Source organism: Phragmites australis, chromosome 5 (assembly GCF_958298935.1).
Source record: "Phragmites australis chromosome 5, lpPhrAust1.1, whole genome shotgun sequence".
Classification (NCBI taxonomy): domain Eukaryota; kingdom Viridiplantae; phylum Streptophyta; class Magnoliopsida; order Poales; family Poaceae; genus Phragmites; species Phragmites australis.
The window spans coordinates 42,704,438-42,726,702 of NC_084925.1; the positions used below are offsets into that span (position 1 = coordinate 42,704,438).

At 47.2% G+C, this 22,265-nt stretch overlaps 5 protein-coding genes and 1 non-coding gene across 9 annotated transcripts; all 6 read left to right on the plus strand.

Moving 5' to 3' along the window:
• The first annotated feature begins 481 nt into the window (after positions 1-481).
• Positions 482-3,061, plus strand: LOC133919805 (transcription termination factor MTERF2, chloroplastic-like). 4 transcript variants are annotated; one of them, XM_062364316.1, is made up of 2 exons: positions 482-1,836; positions 2,811-3,061. In XM_062364316.1, the coding sequence occupies exon 1, from the start codon at positions 643-645 to the stop codon at positions 1,834-1,836; it is 1,194 nt and encodes a 397-aa protein (XP_062220300.1). In that variant the 5' UTR covers positions 482-642; the 3' UTR covers positions 2,811-3,061. The 4 variants fall into 4 exon arrangements, with proteins under 4 accessions (XP_062220300.1, XP_062220298.1, XP_062220297.1 ...); XM_062364314.1 differs by lacking the exon at positions 2,811-3,061 and adding an exon at positions 2,567-2,804; XM_062364313.1 differs by lacking the exon at positions 2,811-3,061 and adding an exon at positions 2,596-2,804.
• Positions 3,062-4,976: 1,915 nt separating this feature from the next.
• On the plus strand, positions 4,977-6,484 carry LOC133919806 (transcription termination factor MTERF2, chloroplastic-like). Its single transcript, XM_062364317.1, has one exon. It carries the CDS (start codon positions 5,105-5,107, stop codon positions 6,239-6,241), a length of 1,137 nt encoding a protein of 378 aa, XP_062220301.1. The 5' UTR covers positions 4,977-5,104; the 3' UTR covers positions 6,242-6,484.
• Positions 6,485-8,780: 2,296 nt separating this feature from the next.
• LOC133919808 (uncharacterized) lies at positions 8,781-12,226 on the plus strand. The gene is made up of 6 exons (XM_062364318.1): positions 8,781-9,076; positions 9,203-9,619; positions 9,714-10,365; positions 10,500-10,699; positions 10,830-11,074; positions 11,158-12,226. The coding sequence occupies exons 2-6, from the start codon at positions 9,321-9,323 to the stop codon at positions 11,952-11,954; spliced, it is 2,193 nt and encodes a 730-aa protein (XP_062220302.1). The 5' UTR covers positions 8,781-9,076; positions 9,203-9,320; the 3' UTR covers positions 11,955-12,226.
• Positions 12,227-15,516: 3,290 nt separating this feature from the next.
• Positions 15,517-17,420, plus strand: LOC133919810 (ATP synthase delta chain, chloroplastic). The gene is made up of 2 exons (XM_062364320.1): positions 15,517-16,501; positions 17,085-17,420. The coding sequence occupies exon 1, from the start codon at positions 15,722-15,724 to the stop codon at positions 16,463-16,465; it is 744 nt and encodes a 247-aa protein (XP_062220304.1). The 5' UTR covers positions 15,517-15,721; the 3' UTR covers positions 16,466-16,501; positions 17,085-17,420.
• Positions 17,421-17,856: 436 nt separating this feature from the next.
• Positions 17,857-17,928, plus strand: TRNAW-CCA (transfer RNA tryptophan (anticodon CCA)). The gene has a single exon. It is a non-coding gene; the product is annotated as a tRNA-Trp (tRNA).
• On the plus strand, positions 17,860-20,339 carry LOC133919809 (pentatricopeptide repeat-containing protein PPR5, chloroplastic-like). The gene is made up of 2 exons (XM_062364319.1): positions 17,860-18,515; positions 18,890-20,339. The coding sequence occupies exons 1-2, from the start codon at positions 18,198-18,200 to the stop codon at positions 20,060-20,062; spliced, it is 1,491 nt and encodes a 496-aa protein (XP_062220303.1). The 5' UTR covers positions 17,860-18,197; the 3' UTR covers positions 20,063-20,339.
• The last annotated feature ends 1,926 nt before the right edge of the window (positions 20,340-22,265 follow it).

Sequence of the window (22,265 nt, forward strand, 5' to 3'; positions counted from 1 at the left end):
GGCATGCCAGGTGAGCGAGAGCAGTTAGACGAGTGGGGAAGAAATGAGGCTAAAATTAAATGAGACGGTGGGAGAAGCATATTTATATGATGGTAAAGTATTAGGTAAATATCACACAACTTTGAGGGTATTTTAGTAAACACGATCGGTGGAAGCTCAGGAAGCAAGGTTCGGGCTATTTCTGCGTTACGTGAAAAAAAGCCGGTCACATTTGGAGAAGCCAGTTTGATTTGGTTGGACTTTCGGTTTTCTTTCGGAGAAAAAGCCTAAGAAAAACTCATCCAAACAGGAATTAATCACATACCTTATATGTCGTAAAGTTTTTTTACTAAACTTTGTCATAAATATAATAATTATTCTTTTCACCATGCTTTTTAGCAGCAAGATTTATTTTTATTGTGGCTAAGTTAGACGGCAACCAAAAATACCCTCGGTTCCATGTGGAGCTGCGCGACGGTGTCCGAGACCAGCCGAACGCCTTATCCGGCGTCAGGTACTCGGACTTGCTGCTTGGGTGACTGACTGCGCACGGGTGCACGCCGCAGCTGTGCGCCACCGAGCTGCGGATTACACAACCCAAGTCAAAACATCACCACCGGCTCCCTGCCGCGCCTCGTCCCGTCCCGTTTCCCCTACCACGCCATGCCTCTCCTCTTCCTCCCCGCCGCCGGCCCCCTCTTCCCCGTCTCGCTCGTCCCCACGCGCTGCCGCCTCCGCCCCCGTCTCAGCTGCGCGGCCGCCACGAGCACAGCCGCCACCTCCGCCGCTCCCGTGAGCCTCTTCGCCGTCGAGGACTACCTCATCGCCAACTGCCACCTCACCCAGGCACAGGCCGTCAAGGCGTCCAAGAGACTCGCGCACCTCAAGTCCGCCTCCAACCCGGACGCCGCGCTCGCCTTTCTCACGGGCCTTGGGCTCTCCCCGAAGGAGGTGGCCGCCGTCGTGGCCTCCAACCCGCGCGTCCTCTGCGCCCGCATCGACCGCTCCCTCGCGCCCATCTCCACCGAGCTCCGCGCGCTGGGCCTCTCCCCATCCCAGATCGCGCGCCTCGCCCAGATCGCCAGCCGCTACTTCCTCTGCCGGAGCTTCGTCTCCAAGGTGCGGTTCTGGCTCCCGCTCTTCGGCTCCCCGGAGCGGCTGATCCAGGCCAGCGACTGGAACTACTGGCTCCTCACCTGCGACCTCGAGAAGGTGGTTGAGCCCAACGTCGCGTTCCTCAAACAGTGCGGGCTGAGCGCCGGCGACATCGCCAAGCTGCTCGTGGCTGCGCCCCGGCTCGTCACCATGCACCCCGAGTACGTCCAGGACGCGGTGCGGCGCGCCACGCAGCTCGGCGTGGCGCCGGGCTCCCAGATGTTCCGGCACGCGCTCTCCACCGCCGGGTGCATCGGCCAGGAGAAGGTCGACGCCAAGGTCGCCGCCCTCAAGGAGACGCTCGGGTGGTCGCAAGAGGAGGTGAACCTGGCCGTCCGCAAGGCGCCGCGGATCCTGGTCGCGTCCGAGGAGAGGCTGCGCCGGAACGCGGACTTCCTGGTCAACGAGGTCGGGTTGCCGCCGCAGTACATCGCGCGCCGGTCCGTGCTGCTCATGTATAGTCTCGAGAGGCGTCTGGTGCCCCGGCACCTCGTGGTGAAGGCTCTCAAGGAGAGGGGGTTGGTCGATCAAGACCGGTGCTTCTTCAACGTGGTGGCGCCAACCGAAGAGAAGTTCTTGGAGAAATTCGTTGCTCCCTATGAGGAATCCGTCCCCGGTCTTGCTGACGCTTATGAGTCTGCCTGTGATGGGATGGTACCGGAGGGATTTCAACATAAACTGAACTGCAAGGAGTATTTGTAGGTGTGTGTTCCCTCCATTGCGAAACTCATTCTACTGATGAACCATAGCAGAGAAAGCAGATTCACGGCCTTTTAGTGTAGGTCTATTACAGTTGACAACAGCAAAGTTGATGTTAATATCGATAACAATGTTCGTTTCTGATCAACAATGGTATTGCGAGCAATGCATTTGTTTTTCCTATCTTCTTTTTTGGTAACAGAAGCTGGAGATCGTTCTCCTTGCGAGCAATGCATTTGTTTTTCCTATCTTCTTTTTTGGTAACAGAAGCTGGAGATCGTTCTCCTATAGACTGTGCGATAGATAATAATTTGTGCCATACTGAAGCGATTAACAATTTAACATATGTGCTTATGCCCTTTTATTTACCAAAGATTTTCTGATGCATTCTCTTACACAAGGGATTGAAGCAAAAAAAACCTGACGAATGCTTTAAAACCTACACTGACGCAAAATGTAACTGTGGTGCTTCATGCAAATCAGTCTTACGAAATCGGTATTATGTTTAGTGTAGGTCTATTACTGTTGGCAGCAAAGTTGATGTTTGTAACTATAAAAATGTTCATTGCTGCTGATTCACAATGGTCTTGATATAGGAGCAATGTATTTGCTTTCGCGATCAGCTTCTGGTTAACAGAAGCTGGACAATGTCATACATCATAATGTGTGCCAAACTGAAGTGACTAACATATTGCTTCATCTTGTATTGTGCTTATGCCCTTTTGTTTGTCAGAGATGTTCTGACGGACATTCTTATATCAGCTAGGAATGTGGGCCTGTGTTTCTTTCCTTTGGTTAACGGAGTTTCAGAAACACTGTTGTGCTTCAGCAAAAGGAGGTCAACCATCTGAACCAAGCTGTCTACACTCTACAATACTCAAGTATTAGTACATGGGCATCCCTTCACGGTATTGCATCACCACGTCCGCGCAACGGTGCAAGGAGGGCGAAGGAAGCTCGAAGCTGGTAATTTGCAGATACCAGAGGTCCAGAATGCAGGTACACAGCGCGGCTTGTAGCAGCTTGGAACGAAGGAAATGCTCCTCTGGAACTACTTGTGCCTGAAGAGGCTTCTTCGATTTTTAGAGTAAAGAGGCGACCTCGATTAGACAGTATTTATATAGACTGTAATTTTCTAGCATCTCATTATTTTGGTCTTTTTTTTAAAAAAAAATTATCAGAAGGATGAGTGGCTGAATACTTTTTTATTTTTATATTTTGCAAATATATGCGTCCATTTTGAATAATTACAGATCTCTGAAATTTGTCTTTTTTATTTCTTATTATATAAGTTATATTTTTGTTTGAATTTTTTTTAGACCTAGATGATAGCATCTCTACAACACACTTTTATTTCAGAATTTTTCATGACTATTTCTATATTATTTTGAATTTTAAGAGTATTGAAACACATTTTTTAAAATTTTTTTAAACCTGTCGCCTATTGGTGACATAAGTCCATATCTACAATTTTTCAAAATTAACAGATATATTTGCAGTATTTTGATTTAAAAATGTAAAAAAATATTGCCTTGGCCGTTGTGCATTGTTGGGTTTGGTCCATACGGATTCGTATCCTCTGACTTTGCTACAGTAATAAACTGCATTTCACTGTTCTCTCACTCACGATGTACTGTAGCACCTCTGATTTTGCAAAAGCAAAGTCAGAAGATGCGAGTCCGGTCCATACTTGATAGTCATGTATGTCTTGCCTTAGAGCATCTCTAGCTGCCTTGCCAATCTGCTCTCCATCGCTAAAAGACTCGTCGTCCTGAGGAAAGATGTCTCCAGCAGCCTCGTCAACTACATTGTCATCGCTGTTAACTCGTCATATCGCGCGAGAGGCTCGCCAAATGTAGCGGACACTCTCCCTTTACCATCCCAACCTCCAAGTCTCCAACCACCACAACCATGTTCCCCAACTCGCCTCTCATTCGCGTGTATGGCCGGAAGCCCCGCTGCCGAGCTGCAGCTGCCTCTCCCCAACCACGTCACCGACCTGCAAATCGGGCGCATGACCTCCTCCCCCAACCCACTGCGGTGCCCCTCGAGCACCCTCTGTTGAGGAGTAGCGGGGCTGCAAGGCCGGACGATGTCCTAGCTCACGCCACGTGTCGCTTGGCTCATGTGCACGTCGGTGAGAGTAGAGAGACGAGACGAGAAAACACAACAATTTGATCAAATGCTTCAAAACTTCACCCCTCTCTTTTATAAAATCAATAGATAAACTTTTAAAGCTCATAAAATCACACCGATTTTTGTGCTCATAGAATAAAGAACAGAAAACTCATTTTAACTAGTTCTAACTAAAAATATAGTACAAATCTTAAATGAAAATTCCCCAAATTTGACTGTTTTTGTACTTTCCTTGAATTTGTAGGTATAAATTTAATTCTAAAAAATCAAGGAAAATTCATGAGTAATAATCTAAACTAATGTACAAATTTTTAAAATAATTGACAACCATAAGTTACATGGGAAATTTTAGTGCTTAGTGTGTGCTGTGCATATAGAGAGAGGAGAAATATAGCGGTTGGAATATAGCCGTTGCAAGAACCGCCGTTGTAAAAAGTCAGTCATTAAAAAAAATAGCTGTTTGAAAAAACTAGCTATTACGAATGGAATATAAGTAAATGAGATATGAAGAGTGAGATTTAATTAGTCTGTTGTAGTGTATAAAAATATAGAGAGATGATTTTTTAAAGTAGATAGCCAAATATAGATATGAAATATAGAATTTGACTAATTTGCCAGAGATACTCTTAGGGCAGTAGAAATAGGAAATGATGTTTGGTTGTTGACGTTACCCAAGCTAAAATTTTCTTATCCAAATTTTGGCTATGCCCTAGTTTTGGATACACTCAAATTTTAGTTTGGCACGCTAGGATAAGAACCAAACTGCCCCTTAGCCTGGGGGCATTCACTTTTTTACCATTCTGAGAAACGATAATTATTCATTTGACATAGACTTAGAACGATCTATACTCAGCAGCAATTACACTTCTTTAGAGTGACAATCGGCTAATTATCCTTTAGCCCGAGGAGAGCTAATCACCTGTGGGCTCAAACAGTATTTTCATGGCCCAGAAGAGAACCGGATCGAATCCTTGCTAATTCTACTTGGGCCTAGCAAATCTCCGGTTGCGGGAAGCGGCTGAGCTGGAGCAAATGTGGACGCAGAGGCCTTGACTCGCCGACGGCTGACGAGGGAGTCGGACTTCGTGGCCACACCAAACCTCAGCGCTCCCTTCCCCTCGCCGCCGCCGCCGCCATGCTTCAACTCCAAAAACATCTCCTTCCCTTCCACCGCTCCGCCTCCCCCATCCACCTCTCCCTCCACCGCGCCCTCCTATCCGCCGCCGCCGCCGCCTCCCCGGCCCACTTCGCCGTCGAGGACTACCTCGTCACCACCTGCGGCCTCACCGAGGAGCAAGCCGCGAAGGCCGCCAAGTTCATCTCCCACTGCAAGTCCCCCTCCAACGCCGACGCCGTGCTTGCCTTCCTCGCCGGCCCGGCCCTCGGCCTCTCCAAGGCCGACATCGCGCTCCTCGTGTCCCACGACCCGCGTATCCTCAACTGCAGCGTCGAGAAAACCCTCAGGGTCCGCGTCGATGGCTTCCTCAGCCACGGTTTCACCGCCGCTCAGATCCGCAGCTTCGTCCGCCGGGTCCCCTTGGTCTTCCGCTCCTTCAACATCAACGAGAAGCTCGGCTTCTGGATGCCGTTTCTGGGGTCCCCCGAGAAGTTCCTCCTCGTCGTCAGGCGCAACTTCTACCTCGTCACCTCCGACCTCGACAAGGTCATCAAGACCAACATCCAGCTGCTGCGGGAGAGCGGGCTAAGTGTTCGCGATATTGCCAAGATGTGCGTGGCCAACCCGAGGCTGCTCACCAGTAACCCGAATAGCGTCAAGGCCATCCTCGTGCGCGCCGACGAACTCGGCGTGCCGCGCAACTCGCTTATGTTCAGGCAGGCGGTGGGCAGCGTGGCAGGCCTTGGCCGGGAGACCATGGCAGCAAAGCTCAAGTTCATGGGCGAGACGCTCGGGTGGTCCGACGCCGAGGTGTCCAGAGCGGTGAAAATGAGCCCTGTGCTGCTGAGGTGCTCCAGGGAGAAGCTTCAGCGTGTCTCAGAGTTCCTGACCAAGGTGGTCGGCGTCGATGCCAAGTACATTCTGGGCAGGCCCACTATCCTGATGTACAGCCTTGAGCGCCGGCTGGCTCCCCGGCATTATGTCATGAAGGTGCTCCTGGAGAAAGGATTGATGCGTAAAGATCAGAGCTTCTACACAATGGTCACGGTTGGTGACGAGTTGTTTCGATCCAGGTATATAAATTCTCACAAGGATGTTCTTCCAGGTCTTGCCGATGCATATACATCTGCTTGCAAAGGGGAAATACCTGCTTAGGGTGCGCTATGAAGGATCCTGTTCGTATGTCCCAATGAGAGTTTTGAAGCCTTGCTGACTGGCCGTCTAAATGGGCAGCATCGACCATCACATTTTCATTTTTAGCTCATTCAGATACTCTGCAATTGAGATACTCTGATGTGTAGTCTGCAACTCTGATGTACTTGGCTGCTAGCATCAGAATTGATGAAACTCATTGTGCTAACAATACTAACTTATGATGAGCAAAGCCTGCTGCTGTCATTTTTGTCTACCTACGTTTGGATTCTGAAATGAGATTTATCATGTTTCAACTCATGCAGGAATTTTAAGGGGGCAGCATAACGTTTTTTGTGATTTGTGTAGGGAGTTGTTTGATGGTTTTTCATGTTTGCTGCGACCTGTTCACAATGTTTAAACACGGCATGTATAATGGATATTAGAGTTTTGGCAACAAATATGGGCTCCTTGAGTTCTGCATTTCAACTTGGCTGTTCAGTTGTAGCTTTCAGGCGTGTCGCAATATTCGTGTACACGTCTCCGCTTCACCCGATTGGTATCTAGAATGATGTTCGGTTCAGAATTCAAGTCTCAGTTTCTTCCATGATCTTTTTCTTATGGTCAGCTACCTAGCTTCCCCTTCTATGAACTACGAATCTGTGAGCTTTTTCTCAGCTAGGTAAGCATCGAGTATCAGCTATAGAATCAAGAATATGGATGTAACCACTGCATCAATTAAGCTTCGTTCTCTATTCGAGGGCTTTGTCCTCCACCTGTTTAAGCACGACGTGGCAGCAAGCCAAATCATGCATATGACACCACGTTTAAGCACTACGTTCGCATACTTATCCGATGTTTGTCGGGAAATCGACGAGACTTAGGCCAACTCCAACGTAGTCGGCTTCCGTATAGGAAAATATTGTGACGACGTGTTTTCCTTGCTTTTGTTGATCGCGAGCGGCAAACGAGTGCTCTAATAGCGTCGGTTTCTAGCTCTACAAGAATGCCGATAAAAATCGACAACCGTAAATCTGCGAAAGGATACGGGAGGACGAATTACTGTTTATATATGCACGTGGGTCTGAGTGGAGGAGAAGAGTAATAGAAGGGAGAAAATATGGTATCTGTTGGAGATAAAAAAATAGGAAATACTGTAATAATGTTAGAAGATGCTATAATAGTGTTATAGAGGATGAATTTTTAAAGTATCTGTTGGAGATAGTCTTAGAGTCCCTGGACGAAACGTTTTTTTATTCTCATCGGATTCTTCTAAATTCCTATCAAACGCTAAAAAATGAGAAACGTTTCACCCTAAAATACTTAAAATGTTTCTCATTTTAACATGATGAGAAAGAATCATCCAAAAAGTTGTTTCTCACCGATTCTAGTTTATAGTTGTTGTTTCTAGGAATAATTTGAATTTAAAACGATTGATAGTCAAATAGTTTTAACATGTGATTCTAATTCAACATAGAAATATTTTTAGAAAAAATTCAAATCTAAAACGTTCCTACGTGAATCTAAATTCCTACCGAGCACCCTACATCTCAGTCTTTGAAAGGAGTCACGGCCATGACGTTCCGTATGTTAACCTTCTTCTTATCCTTGTCGGCCTTCTTAAGCTCTGGCGCCGTTTGCTGCCGCGCGAGCAATCCGACGTGCACGATGAGACCCGCCGACTGCCGCTTACAAATCCGAGCCCAGACGCCGCGGCGGGGTCGGTGTTCCAAACTCCGACCACGGTGGATTCAGCTAATCAACTGGGGAACCGAGGTAGAAACCTGAGCAGAGGATCAGTTTCTTGCTCTCTTTGACGAGGACCTATTTTCTTTCAATTAAAGCTCCTCCCAGATCGCATATATCACGGAACTTTGTAAAAACCTTGAAAATTAAATCTTAGATATTTTTGTGTTTTACTTTCTAGGATAACCAAGCATTACGCATTTCCAATTTTCGTAGTATCTGTATCATTCACTCCGAAGAGATGGCTATCCGATTCGACCTGGTAATCAGTGTGCTCAGTTCCTTTCAACGATTTTTAGAAAGACAGGACATCAAACGACGTCTCAGCTCCATATATAATGTATGGCCGTTACTTTTTTTTTCAGGCATCCATAACTTTTCTTCAACCTCCGGATCCCACCCATCTCGTTGTCCTACTGTATTTGCTCTCTCGTCTCCCGCCTACCTCCAGTCATCTTCGATTGCGTTCCTATCGTCGGATCCACGTTCGTCACTCTCGTCGTGCTAACCTCTCTATTTTCACACTCCTCCGTCCTACCTTGACCCACCGACTATCCTCCATCAAACGCGGCTGGCGGCACCCCTACTACCTCACCGTCCCACCCTTGCGCCTACCTCCTCCATTGAGCCGATTTGTCTCTCTTAAAGCTTCATCTAAACCTATCGTCCACCAGAAATCCAACACCAGCAACCTAAATTTCTAACCCGCCGTTGCTAACCCGTCGTAAAAAATTCCTAAATTTCATACATCTGAAAATTTAGAAGGTGCGATAATGTATAGTTTAGTTCATTCAATAATATGTAATCGCACCTCAACGCCGTGCGTTTTCTTCCCCTTGTTTCCTTTTACCCTAACAGCCACTCTTCTTTCTTTCCGACGCCGCCCGCCCCGTCTCGCCCGGCCACTCCGCCTCCCCGAGCCGCCCTCCGCATCCACCCCCCCCCCCCCACACCGCCGCCTCCATTGCGCGCCCTCCTCTCCAACTAACGACGGTCGCCGCCACCGCGGCTCCTCCCTCTCCGGCGCACGACACCCGCCGCCGCCGCCTTTTCCTTCCACCCGCCGGATCTGCAGGGAGGGCTGGCAGCGGCTCAGCGGCGGGCGACCTTAAAGTAAGCGAAAGCTCGTCACACCCAGCCATGGCGAGCCACGATTCTCCGCCACGGCGATATAGCGTCGTTATGGCGACTATTTCTCGACGCCCTAATAACTAGTCATTCTTCTTCTTCGTCGCGCAGGATCAATCTAGCAAACGTGCCCGTGCCGTTTATTTTCCAGAAATTTTTTTATGCCCACGTTGAATCCGCCCCTGTGCTGTGGTCCTGTGACGAGATGAGCTGATTGTCCAAGAAAAGGATGGGGCAGGAGATGGAGGGTGAGGAGGAGGTGGTGGTGCGGTCGGTGAGCGACCTCCCGGTGCAGAACCCCCCGGGTGAGGAGTTCTCCGCCGCCAACCTCACCTGGGCCAAGTACGCCAGCTCCGAGCACCACACCGACGATGTGGCGCTCATCCCCTACGACCGGATGGAGGCCTTCATCAGTGGCGAGTGCAACAACCCCGAGTGCCCCACCCGCTTCCACATCGAGCGTGGCCGCAAGCGTGATATGGGCAGCCTCAGGGAGTACAGGAGCGACGAGTACCTCCTCTACAGGATGTATGTTTGCTCTGCACAGAACATTCATTTGACTCAGTGATTCTTAGTGGTAGTTCTAATTTGCTCTGTACTTATCCGTTGAAGTTAATTCCAGGTATTGGTGCTCATTTGGTCCTGAGAATTATGGGGAGGGAGGGACCATCTTGCCCAGCAGAAGGTACAGGCTCAACACGAGGAACCGCGCCGCGCGCCCGCAGTCAATGCGAGGCTGCACTTGCCATTTCGCCATCAAGCGGCTGTACGCCCGCCCTTCCCTGGTTCTCATCATCTATCACGAGAGGCGCCATGTCAACAAGTCCGGTTTCATATGCCATGGGCCCCTCGACAGGGATGCCATCGGGCCTGGTGCTAGGAAAGTCCCATATATTGGGAGCGAAATCCAGCAGCAGACCATGTCGTTGATTTATCTTGGCGTCCCAGAGGAGAACATACTGCAGACGCATATAGCAGGGATACAACGTTACTGTAACTCAGATGCCAAGGTTGATAACCTTGCTTCGCAGTATGTCCAGAAGCTTGGGATGATCATCAAGAGGTCTACACACGAGTTGGATCTAGATGATCAAGCTAGCATCAGAATGTGGGTTGATAGGAACAAGAAATCTATGTTTTTCTTCCAGGACTCGACTGATACGGATGCATTCATTCTAGGGATCCAGACGGAATGGCAGCTGCAGCAAATGATGCGCTTTGGTCATCAGAGTCTTTTGGCTTCTCATTCCTCATTTGGTGTAAGCAAGCTAAAGGTATGTAACTGTATCAGTGGTGAACAGTTTTGTACTAATTATGACTCAGAGCAATATTTCATCTCATGCGATGTCTAATCATGTAAGTAGGGACATGTTTTATTCTTTGTTTGACATTCTACTCTTTGCTGCAGTATCCTTTGCACACACTCCTTGTATTTGACTCAAGGCAGCATGCTCTTCCTGTTGCATGGATTATAACCCGCTCAGTCACTAAGCAGGATACTTTGAAATGGATGAGAGCACTTACCGATCGAATACATTCTATAGATTCGGCCTGGAGAATTGGTGGTTTTATCATTGACGACCCAGCTTCAGACCTGGACCCAATCAGGTATAACATTGATTATGACCTTTAGTAGTCACTTAGTACCAATGCCTTATTAGTTGAACTGTAGCCAGTTGCCCATTTCCATTTATGTAAAATGTGTGATTGCTACAATCGTGTGTTGCCATTCTTTCAGGGATGTATTTGCCTGCCCAATTATGTTCTCTTTCTGGCATATCAGGAGAACCTGGCTTAAAAATGTAATCAAGAAATGCAGCAACAGTGAGATACAGAGGGAAATTTTTATCCAACTAGGAAAAGTTATGTACAGTATCTGGAGTCAGAAGAATCCCATGGATGCCCTGGAGCAATTATTTCAAGACTTTGTTGATCAAACCTCCTTCACAAAATATTTCAAGTCATTTTGGGTTCCCAAATTGGGTAAGAACGTCAGTTAGTAGTTTCGTAATGTACCTTGTAATGCAAATCCTCATGTAGATGCTAACTAGTTCCTCCTTTGCTAGGATTGTGGATTGACTCCATCAGAAATCTACCATTAGTAAGTCAGGAATCATGTGGTGCCATTGAAGGTTACCATCTAAAGCTCAAGGCTAAAGCATATGATGATTTGCAGCTGGGTGCTCTTCAACGGGTAGACTGGTTAGTGCACAAGCTCATGACAGAGATCCATTCCAGCTACTGGCTCAACCTATATGCAGATGAGAGTGGTTCATTCCCTGAGGTGAAAGCAGAGTATGTTGTGTCCACTTCGTGGCAAAGGGCGTTGCAGATACCTGATGATGCTGTTCTCTTTGATGACAAAGAATCCCTTTCAGCCAAGGTGGCAAGCCAGAAGGATGCTAGTCAGATGCGGACCGTATGGAACCCTGGTTCTGAATTTTCTCTCTGTGATTGTTCATGGTCAATGCAGGGTAACCTATGCAAGCATGTTATAAAGGTTAACATGATGTGCGGAGCACGCAAGGATTTTCAGCCCTCACTGTCATTCCAGTCATTTCAGCATGTCCTACTTGATCTTTGGCAAAAACCGTTGGATGATTCATTCTCACTCGATCTGTCAGTAGCATGGGTCGTGCAAATGCATGAGAGGATCCAAAAGGTAGCTGAGCTTGCCACCTCTGATGGCATTGCCCAAGTTGCAGGCAAATTGCCAATTCAGTGGACAAACAAGAGAGGGAGAAGGGCCGTCAGTAAGCGCACAAGCCCTGTAGTTCTTCCTCATTCTAATGGCAGTTTTCAAAGAGACTTGACCCCAAAGAAGAGCCGAAAGAGGAAGAGTTTGTCTAGCTTTTCGGGTTGAAAAATTTGTTTAGAAGTTCCTTGTCCATTATAACGAGAGTTTTCCGGGACTTATGGATACTTATGCTGCTGCTTGTGCAGGGCAAGTACTTCCCAAAGTCCAACTGTGAGAGCTGGAAATGGATATGTTGAAGGTCCATTGAACCTCTGTACCTAATATATGTTGGTGCGGTTAACATGTTGCAAACATGCTCACTTCAGACATGATTTCTAGTGATATGATTACCTGTGTCGTCATTAAGCTTGTGCTTGATATCCCTGAAGCATATGGAAGATCTAACTTTGATTCCGTTTGTTCTTATTTATTCTTGCTTACATACCTCACTGATTTTGCCATGGACTTGGATTAAGGGATTTCCCCACAAAGTTATTGTAGTTATTCTAAATTATTATATAGTATTCTAAATTATTATATAGCCGATTAATCATAGGTGTGAATATGTTAGTGTGCGACTAGAATTGTATGCAAGGTGATCTAGCAGTATGCAAGGTGCCAGGCATCCTGGCTGCGTCAAAGGGCAAGCTGCGCCGTGCAGTGGAGTTCCTGAAGGTGGAGTGCCTTGGAGCCTCAGTATATCGTGCACAAGCCAGCATTGCTCAACTATGGAGAGGGGGTGATGGCCTGGCATTTTGCCATAAAAGTTCTGATGGCAATGGAGCTGCTGAAGAAGACATTGACTTTTATGCTACAGTCTCATTGAGTGAGAAGAAATTGTTGGAGAAGTTCATTGACTATTACTGTAAGAGTGCTCCGGGGCTTGCAGACGCATATGCTGCTGCCTGTGCTGGGCAAGGGCCTGTCCAACTTCAACTGTGGAATTAGGATGGGGATGTTCAATACTCAACCCTCCGCCTCCTGAGCTGATATCGGTTGATACATTAACATCTACATCATGCTCACCTCAGATAAATTTTCCTCTGGTCTGCTTACTCCTGTTCTGATAAAGCTTATACCTTGTTATCTCTGGAGTATTTGGTTCTCTATTAATCTTCTTTTCCTTGTCCACAAACCTGGCTGACTTCATATGCTGTTTTCTTAGAGAGAGAGAGAGGATGTTTTCCCACCTTATTGTTGTGCTGCTAACTTATTTGATAGCTGGTGAATCGATAAATTTGAGAAACTGCGGCACATAACCTGAACTCCTCATAGCATATATGCAGACGAGCGCTTGGCTTGCTGGCAAGACGAAGGGAGCGTCTCCGCTGGTCCGGGGTTTGATCCCCGGGTCTGCACCTCCCCGTAAAAAGGTCTTCAAAAAAGCCCGGGTAAAGGAACCTGTTCTAAAAAAAAAACTCCTCATAGCATATATGTTACCAATTTGTGTGTGCATGACTGCTTGTAATCATTTTGGTACACTGCATTGACACTGTTACTTTTTAGGGATTTAAGGGCAAAAGATTTTCACAAAACTTTAAAATGCATTTGCTTTTCAGTCAAAACATAGCGTAAACTAACTCTAGTGTACATGTATTGTAGATTTCCGGTTCGTTGACTGAGAGCTCCAGTAAACAACTTCATTTGAAGTATTCTTTTATTTGATTTTCCATGTGTTTTTTAACATTGTTTTGTCATTCTAGTCAGGGTTACAGAAGTAGATGTTTTGTCTTCTGGTAACAGAAGTAGATGTTATTTTTTAACTGATGTACTAGAAATGTAAAAAAAAATTGCAGCCATTTGTCTACATTGTTTGAGCAATTGAATGAAGTGCTTGATTCCTCACTTATGGTTTGTTTAGCTTTTGGTAATGCACCTGAAATTTGAAATGATATCTTGGCACCACCCATGCATTGTTTTGGAGAATAATCTTATGATTGCGTTGATAGTGATCATTATGCACAATGACCCGCAAATGTCTAAAGCGTCGAACTGTCTCCTTCAAACAAGAAATTCATTTTCCGTTATGAACTTCCACAACTCTATTATTCAACCTGGTGATCATTTGGTGGAGTTCAAATGAACATGTAAGTGAAATGACGGTTTGGCTGCCTCACATGTGGATGGACAGGAAAGCAAGTTACCAGTGGTTATTTTTTTAGGGAACTCAAGAGTTTTATTTCATATGAAAGACATATTACACTCAGCGTGCAGGGTTACTATGATACTGCATTTCTTGAGCCCTCGGCAAAAATCCAAAATTAGATAACATATATAAACATATTTCTATAATAGACAATATGTAATCGTATTTATTAATTTAACATATGTATTCGGTATACGGTGTACTGAAAGTACCGAAAAAACTATTTTCAGCTCATAGTGTGCCGAATACGGCACTGTTGCCCGTATTCGGCACACTGTGTGCCGAAAAATACTTTTTCAGTATACGGTCATGCCGCGTTTGTTTTTCGATATACGGTCATGTTGGTACCGAAAAAGTGTTTTTCGGCATACGGGGTGTTGAATACGGCACTACTGCCAATATGACCCTATATCGAGAATACAGTCTATTTTCGGTACACTGTGTGCCGAATACAGATGTTAAATTAATAAATACGACTGCATATTATCTATTTCGATAAATACATTTAAATATGTTATCTAATTTTAGATTTTTGCGTGAACCCTCTTCTCTTTGGAACAAGTCAAATGTAAAAGTTCCTTCGTCAAGGTTGAAGAGTTATGTAGTGCAGGGCCTTGCTGGAGCCGTGCCAAAACATGGAATCCGAAGGTTTGTGGTTGATCATTGATGCTCCTGCTCGGAAGGTGCTGCTGCTGCTGTTCTTTTGGTAAAAATTCAGGGAGTTCTAACGCAACGTACCTGCTCCGTGTGACAAACTGCTGTTTTGTAAGAGTTTCAGGGAGTACTTCGTTTCTAAGAATTAAGGGAGTTCTAGCTTTGGTTCGTTCGTATAATCGTATGTCAGGTTTTAATGTCGCAGCGGTATAGATCTCTAGCAGTCACGAACTAGTTCGATGTTAAACAAATCATTTTTTCCTTCTTCTATAACATATGTCTACTACTGTTAACTACCCAGTCTCTCTTAGGGTTGACACAAAACGAAGAAAACTGTTGTGTTGGTCTAAGTATATCAGATTTGTTCACAGTGTTCATGAAGCATTTCTCTCTGGCATCATCAATTCATTATGTAATGTAATCGCACTTCAAGTCGTAGTAATTCATACCGTTTTATTCGACTATTGTTTCTCAAATTTTAGTATGAGATTCTGATTCGGTCGTTGGCGTTGCCCCGTTGCCCGTGGAACGGCAACTCCGGTCCCTTTTACCGTTGGCACGACGGCTGCCTGGGTAGGGTTGTAAATTAATTAATCTAAGATTACCTACCTTCAATTGATAACATATTTTTTTTTAAATTAAACAATTTTTTTAAAAATTAGTATTATTGATTAAACTAAAAAATGTCGGTGAGTTACCTTTATCACACATTCACACCCCTACGCCCGGTCCGTCAGACCGTGAGGCGCGGTGGCGCGCGTCCGGGTTCGCCTCCCGTGCCGCCGACCGAAGTGAAACCACCACGCGTCCGCGACCATTCTCCTGCGCCAACCCCGCATCCACTATCTATCGTGCCATCATCAGACGCACGCGCACAATCGTCCGTTTCTTATCCACCTCATCCCATCCCACCTCCGGCCACACGTCTCCAGCAACGCGACGTCCTCGACCCCCCACCGCCGTGCGATCCGGCGACCACTCGACCCTGCCCGTCCGTTCCCCACCCAAACCCCTCTTCCTCTCCCCTCCCGAGCTAAGCCAAGCCGCAGTCCCCGAGAACGCTCCCCACTCCCGCCGCACGCTCCACGGCGCGATGGCCGCCCTCCGCCTCGCCTCGTTCACCCTCCGCCCCGGCGCCGCCGCATCCCCCTCCTCCGGCGCAACCCCCGCGGTGCCCCGGTCCGCCTCCTTCGTCCGCGCGGCGCGGGGGCTCCCCTCCCTCCGCCTAGCTCCGCCCCGCCGCCGCGGGGACCTCGCTAGGCCCCGGGCCGCGGCCGACGCCGCGGCCGAGAGCTACGCGTCCGCGCTGTCGGAGGTGGCCTCGGAGAACGGCACCCTCGAGGCGACTGTGTCGGACATGGAGAAGCTGGAGAAGATCTTCACCGACGAGGCCATCGCCGAGTTCTTCGACAACCCCACGGTGCCGCGCGAGGAGAAGTCCCAGCTCATCGAAGAGATCGCCAAGTCCTCCGAGCTGCAGCCGCACGTCGTCAACTTCCTCAACGTCGTCGTCGACAACTTCCGCGCGGGGCTGGTGCCGCAGATCGTGGCCGAGTTCGAGAACGCCTACAACGCGCTCACGGGCACCGAGGTCGCCACCATCACTTCCGTGGTGCAGCTCGAGTCGCAGGACCTCGCGCAGATTGCGCAGCACGTCCAGAAGATGACCGGCGCCAAGAACGTCCGCCTCAAGACACAAATCAACCCGGAACTCATCGCCGGGTTCACCGTGCAGTACGGCCGCGACGGCTCCAACTTCATCGACATGAGCGTCCGGAAGCAGATCGAGGAGATCGCGTCCGAGTTCGAGTTGCCCGCCGTCCCCCTCGAAGTCTGATCGGCTTGAGGCCTCCACCCTCGCCTTGAAGCTTAGGTCCTTTCTGTTGCCTCTCTCTCTGCTCTTCTGTATCATTCTCTGATGAAATGATGAATACATAACTGGATTCCTGGATTTGTATTGTGTTATTATCTTGGCTTCTTTGGATTCTGCATAATCATTATGTAGTATAGAGCTCAATTCGATGTCATATTTGCAAGTTTGATAGATTTGTTCTCAAGTTCAGACATCAGAGGAGAGTCCAATAAAGAAACACGTTTGAAATTAGCTCCAAAGTAGAGAGAATGGTGGAAATGGGAAAGATGAGAAGCTTTCTTTCGCGACATAATTTATGGTGTCGATTCATAAACATAAGTAGCTCATAACATCAGTGATCAAAGAACAAAATGGCTAGATTTAATGTGATTACACACTTTAGTCGGAAGATGAAGGTTCAGAAATCAGAATGCCCACAAAAGTAATTCAGCCTGTATCAATCCAAACGCCCCAAATACCTAACTCGGATCTTCCGAGACTTGCACCAAAATGTTGCAATCATCACTGCTCTTGGCCTGTAGGACTGTCGATTTGATTTATGTGAACTGCCGATTTAACTTTAAATGGTTGTTCATCATTGCAGCTGCTACTGTCTCGAGGAATTGCAAGAATCAAGCGGGAATGTTGGTCTTCTCCCCTTCAGACCTGCAGATCAATGGTGGCGGATCGAACACATATGGACGGACATTCTTTTCTGCATTTCTCTTTCGGTTTTTTTGGCGGGAGCCTGTGTAATTCCTTTTTCTCTTTATTTGTGGTTGGCACTGCAATATGTTTAAAACACTCGATTATAGCGAGTTTCCTCCTCCGCTCGCAATTATGTACCCGCTGATAGAGTTGTGGAGATTTGTATAGGATGCGTGCGAATTGTCGAATTGATGTCGACCCGGAAATAAGATCATGTTGCCTTCTGCTCGCACGCCCTTCACTTCGCCAGGAAATGCATCAAGTTTTGTTCACTCTGCTGCCTATGCTTCTTTGAAATTACCAAGTTTTGTGCTGTGCGACACGCCGGCTCTCCGGTCATTCGTGTTTTCGGACCGTGGATATCTTCGTTTTGCTGCTCAAGTTAACTTTGAATGGCCACTGGCGTGCAGTAAACAAGATGATGCTTAGCCGGATGATCAGCTAGACTGGGACCGATACACGGCCCAAAATTCTCGCTTGTGGCATTCCCCTGCACACATGGATCTCCATGCGTAATGCGTTAACTCCACAAACAACTGTGAGACGGGCTGCTGCTGCTGCAGGCTATGGACGATCTATTGTGCCAGCTGATCAGCATATAACATCCGTTGCACTGGCGAGATTAGGATAGTTGACTATATACATAAATATGTAAATGTAGCCACCAAGGATCCGTGGCGCAATGGTAGCGCGTCTGACTCCAGATCAGAAGGTTGCGTGTTCGATTCACGTCGGGTTCAAATCCCCGATCCAAGCGGATCTCCTTTTTTTGCCTTGTTTTCTTTTTAATTCGTCCAATCCTCACCGTCCATCTACCCACACCCACTAATCATCCCCTTAGGCCGATCGGGACCGTTCACGCCCCACCAATGAAACTCCCTATCCCCTTCCTCTCCCGCTCCCCGCCGGCGCGAGCTATCGCCAATTTGCCATTGCCAAACCCAACCCAACCACACTCCACTCCAATCCAATGCCGCACTAAACCCTATCCTTCCTTTGGTCAAACCCGATGTTCGCCTACCCAGGCACGCCAAGTCCGTGGCCGCAGCGCCACCCACCGTCCCCAAGCCCAGGGGGCGCCGCGTCCGCCGCCGCCCCGCGCCACGTGGCGCTGGCGGCTGGGAGCAAGCGGCGGGGAGCGGGCGCCGCGGCGGAGGCGGTGGACGAGGCGGCGGAGCTGGTTCGCGCCCTGCTGCGGAGGACGGGCGGCGGCAAGGAGCGGCTGGTGGCGGTGCTGGACCGGCACGTGAGGGCGGTCCGCACCGAGCATTGCTTCCTCCTCTTCGAGGAGCTCGGCCGCCGCGACGCCTGGCTCCAGTGTCTCGAGGTGCGCGCCTGAGCCTGACGCGCTCCTGTCTGCCTGAATACCACTCCTTTGAGTCATGGCGTGAATCATGAGCCAGTGTAGTAGATAATCTAGTACTGGTGCTAGTTGATTCGTGAACTTGGCTTCAGTACCGTGATCGCCCAAATGAATGGAGGACTGTGCACTCCTCAAAACCTAGCTGCTGAATCTTATCATGCATTGCATTTTCTATATCCCTAACAGCTTCTCTGTGAGAAGAAGTATAACCACATATATATGCACTCATGTTATTATTCTGATCGCATTGGGCATTTTAGCAAGATATGAATCATGAAATTTCTGTAAGTTGGGTATTTGCAGTTTTCTACTAATTCCATATTGTCATGTTTTGCTAGGTTTTCAGATGGATGCAGAAACAACGGTGGTATGTTGCTGACAATGGCATCTACTCTAAGTTAATATCTGTCATGGGAAGGAAAGGCCAGATACGGATGGCAATGTGGCTGTTCTCTCAGATGCGAAACAGCGGGTGCAAACCGGACACTTCTGTTTATAATTCTCTTATTGGTGCGCATCTGCATTCACGAGACAAGAGTAAGGCTTTGTCAAAAGCTCTTGGCTATTTTGAGAAGATGAAGTGTATAGAGAGATGCCAACCTACGATTGTGACATACAACATTCTTTTAAGAGCTTTTGCTCAGGCTCGTGACACAAAGCAGGTAAACATCTTGTTCAAGGATCTGGATGAAAGTATAGTCTCCCCTGATATCTATACTTATAATGGAGTGATTGACGCATACGGGAAGAATGGCATGATCAAAGAGATGGAATCTGTGTTACTGCGGATGAAAAGCAAGCAATGCCGTCCAGATGTGATCACATTCAATATACTCATCGATTCATATGGGCGAAAGCAGTTATTTGATAAGATGGAGCAGGTGTTCAAGAGTCTACTGCGATCGAAGGAGAGGCCTACCCACCCAACGTTTAATTCCATGATAACAAATTATGGTAAAGCAAGACTCAGAGAGAAAGCAGAGGGTGTGCTTGAGAAGATGGAGGAATTGGGATTCAGACCAAATTATGTGACGCAGGAATGCCTCGTCATGATGTATGCGAATTGCGATTGTGTCTCAAGGGCCCGGCAGGTGTTTGATGAGCTTGTGAGCTCACAAAATAATATGCACATGTCTTCATTGAACGCGATGCTCGATGCCTACTGCATGAACGGCTTGCACATTGAAGCAGATCGGCTGCTGGATACTGCAATCCAGAAAGGTGTTGTACCCAGTGGTTCCACATACAAGTTACTTTACAAGGCCTACACCAAGGTAAACGATCAGGACCTTGTCCAGAAGTTGCTCAAGAGAATGAATAAGCAGGGTATTGTTCCAAATAAAAAGTTCTTCCTGGATGCTTTGGAAGCATTTGGCACCACTGAGAAGAAACCCAGGACATTATCATCAACAAACACGGCAAGCAAGCCGGGTGCAGATTCTACAGGCAAGTCAGAAACAGCTACTGCGAGTAAGCCAAAGGCAAACGTTTGGCAAGCAGCTGTTCGATGAGGCGATCAGATAGAACAAGCTTCGAATTGCCTGACATTTGGACGAACACAATTTATTTACACCAGAAACCGTGCATGCACAGTATACTTGGAGTCGTGAGCAGTTGTAATGCTCCCAGCCTTGGTTGTTTCCTTTTTGTAGTGAAAGCTGAGATCTTTTGTACTTGGCGAAGGCTACTTGTAGATTTCATCATGTTGTGATATCAGCCTAGGTTTTTTGCTTCGATTAATCATCCAGAGCACTTAAAGATCCGACTGTTAGTGGTCGTAGTTTGTTACTGCCTTTTGTGTATTGTTGCTGTTACCGTGCAGATTCTCTAGTAGTTTAGATTCCTCATCTTCTGTTACGTTACAGAAGCCAAGCCTCGATACAGACCTTGAGTAACCAGATACATGCAACTCAGGGAATTACAAATAAGTTCAACAGGTAAAAGAAAGACAGCGACCAGAAGAAGCTGCAGCACAGGTAACAAAAAGCCAACAACATTTGAGGGTAGCTTCAGAGGTAGCAGCAGACTGTCGTCCCAGCCGCTTCGTCATGTTGATCTTCATCATCTTCAGCAGGTTATCCAGCAGGTCCAGGAACTAGAAGTTCAATGTTATGCACGAATTATCGAAGAGATTAATTGGTTGAAGAGGTTCCCACAATCTCGCCGCCCAACGAGTCGAGCGCGGCCTCCGTGCCCTCGTTCGATTCCGCCTCCGTCTTAACCACGGCATCATAGATCCTATCCGAGAGCACGGCGAAACGGTCGTCCTGAAGGTGGGTGGAGAGGATGGCGTGCTCAGCGAGGAGCCGCCGCGCTGGGACGTTGGGCAGATGGCGCCCCGGCGGCAGCGGGAATGGAATAGCGTTTCGCGGTCGGAAGGACGGGGATATGGGGTAGCGGGTGGAGGCGAGCGAGGATAAGGGCGCGGCCGCGAGGAAGCGGCAGAGGTCGCGCAGCCGGAGTGGGAGGTAACGGCGGCTCATGGGGTTTGGGAGCGCGGGGCAAGCGGGACGGTAGCGCGGGGCCGGGTTCCGAGGTCGGGGTGGACAAGACGGTGGACCGCGCGGAGGGAGGGCTTGGAGAGTTGGGAGTTGGCGATTTGGATTGCACCGGGGCGCCGCGGCGCGCCTCGACGATGTCTGCGCTCGCCGGGTTCAAGTGGGAACGGGATTGCCGACGACAAAGCCGAAGAGGAGGCGGGCCTGAGCAAACGTGTGGCCCATACTAGCAAACAGGCGGGCTGAATGAAACTGGGCCAGGCCGGTTCAGTCTAACATCATTTTGGTATCAATCCCAATATACTAACGGTGGAAGAATTCTCAAGCTCAGAGCCTCTGCTACTGGTGCTACTGTAGCAGTAGACTCTGGGTACATATGTATAAGTATATGTATGTATGTATGTATACATGTATATATACATATATATATGTAATTTTTTTCAGAAAATTCTAGAAAATGTCAAAATGAATATTAGTTATATTAATAGATTAGTTGAAAAAAAATCTAAAATGCAAAGAAAAATATCTAAAACTCAAAAAAATATGAAACAAATTTTTTTAGGTTAATATTACTTTCATCTACATGTTAAAACTATGTGCATGCATAAATGTATTATTGTTTTATCTATAATTAATTAAATATGTTTAACATTAATAATTTCATAAATAAATCTTGAAATATACAAAATTTGTGAACCTAATTTTTTTAGTCTTCTTTTATCGTGCTTCATACAAAATATAAAAAACAAACACGACGTAGACACGCTAATCAGACTAGTCCTTCCCGTTCCAACGGGTCAATTCCCATTTCACAACATATGCACGAGAGAGGTTATTCTAGAGTTGAATTGGATCGGTGTGGCTAGTACTAAAGATTCAAATTTATTTCACTAGGTTTAAGATGTAAGTGAGTAGAAAATTGCATACCCAGTTAATCTTCCCTGCGTGCACGTCAAAGTCAAAAGGTCACCCATTCCTTCTAATGAAGGCAGGGTAGCCGATCAAACATGTGATTGCGAAATGGTAATATAACATATGTTTTTTTAATATGAAAGTACAACTTCTAATTTCTACACCAATAAGATACCAAAAATCATGATGCACACAACCATTTTTTTTAAAAAAAAATAGTACACAAATTCACGTTTAAAAGGACTTGTACTAAGGTGGTCAATGCGTACATCAAACCCTCAACCGAGCTATAACATATGTAGAA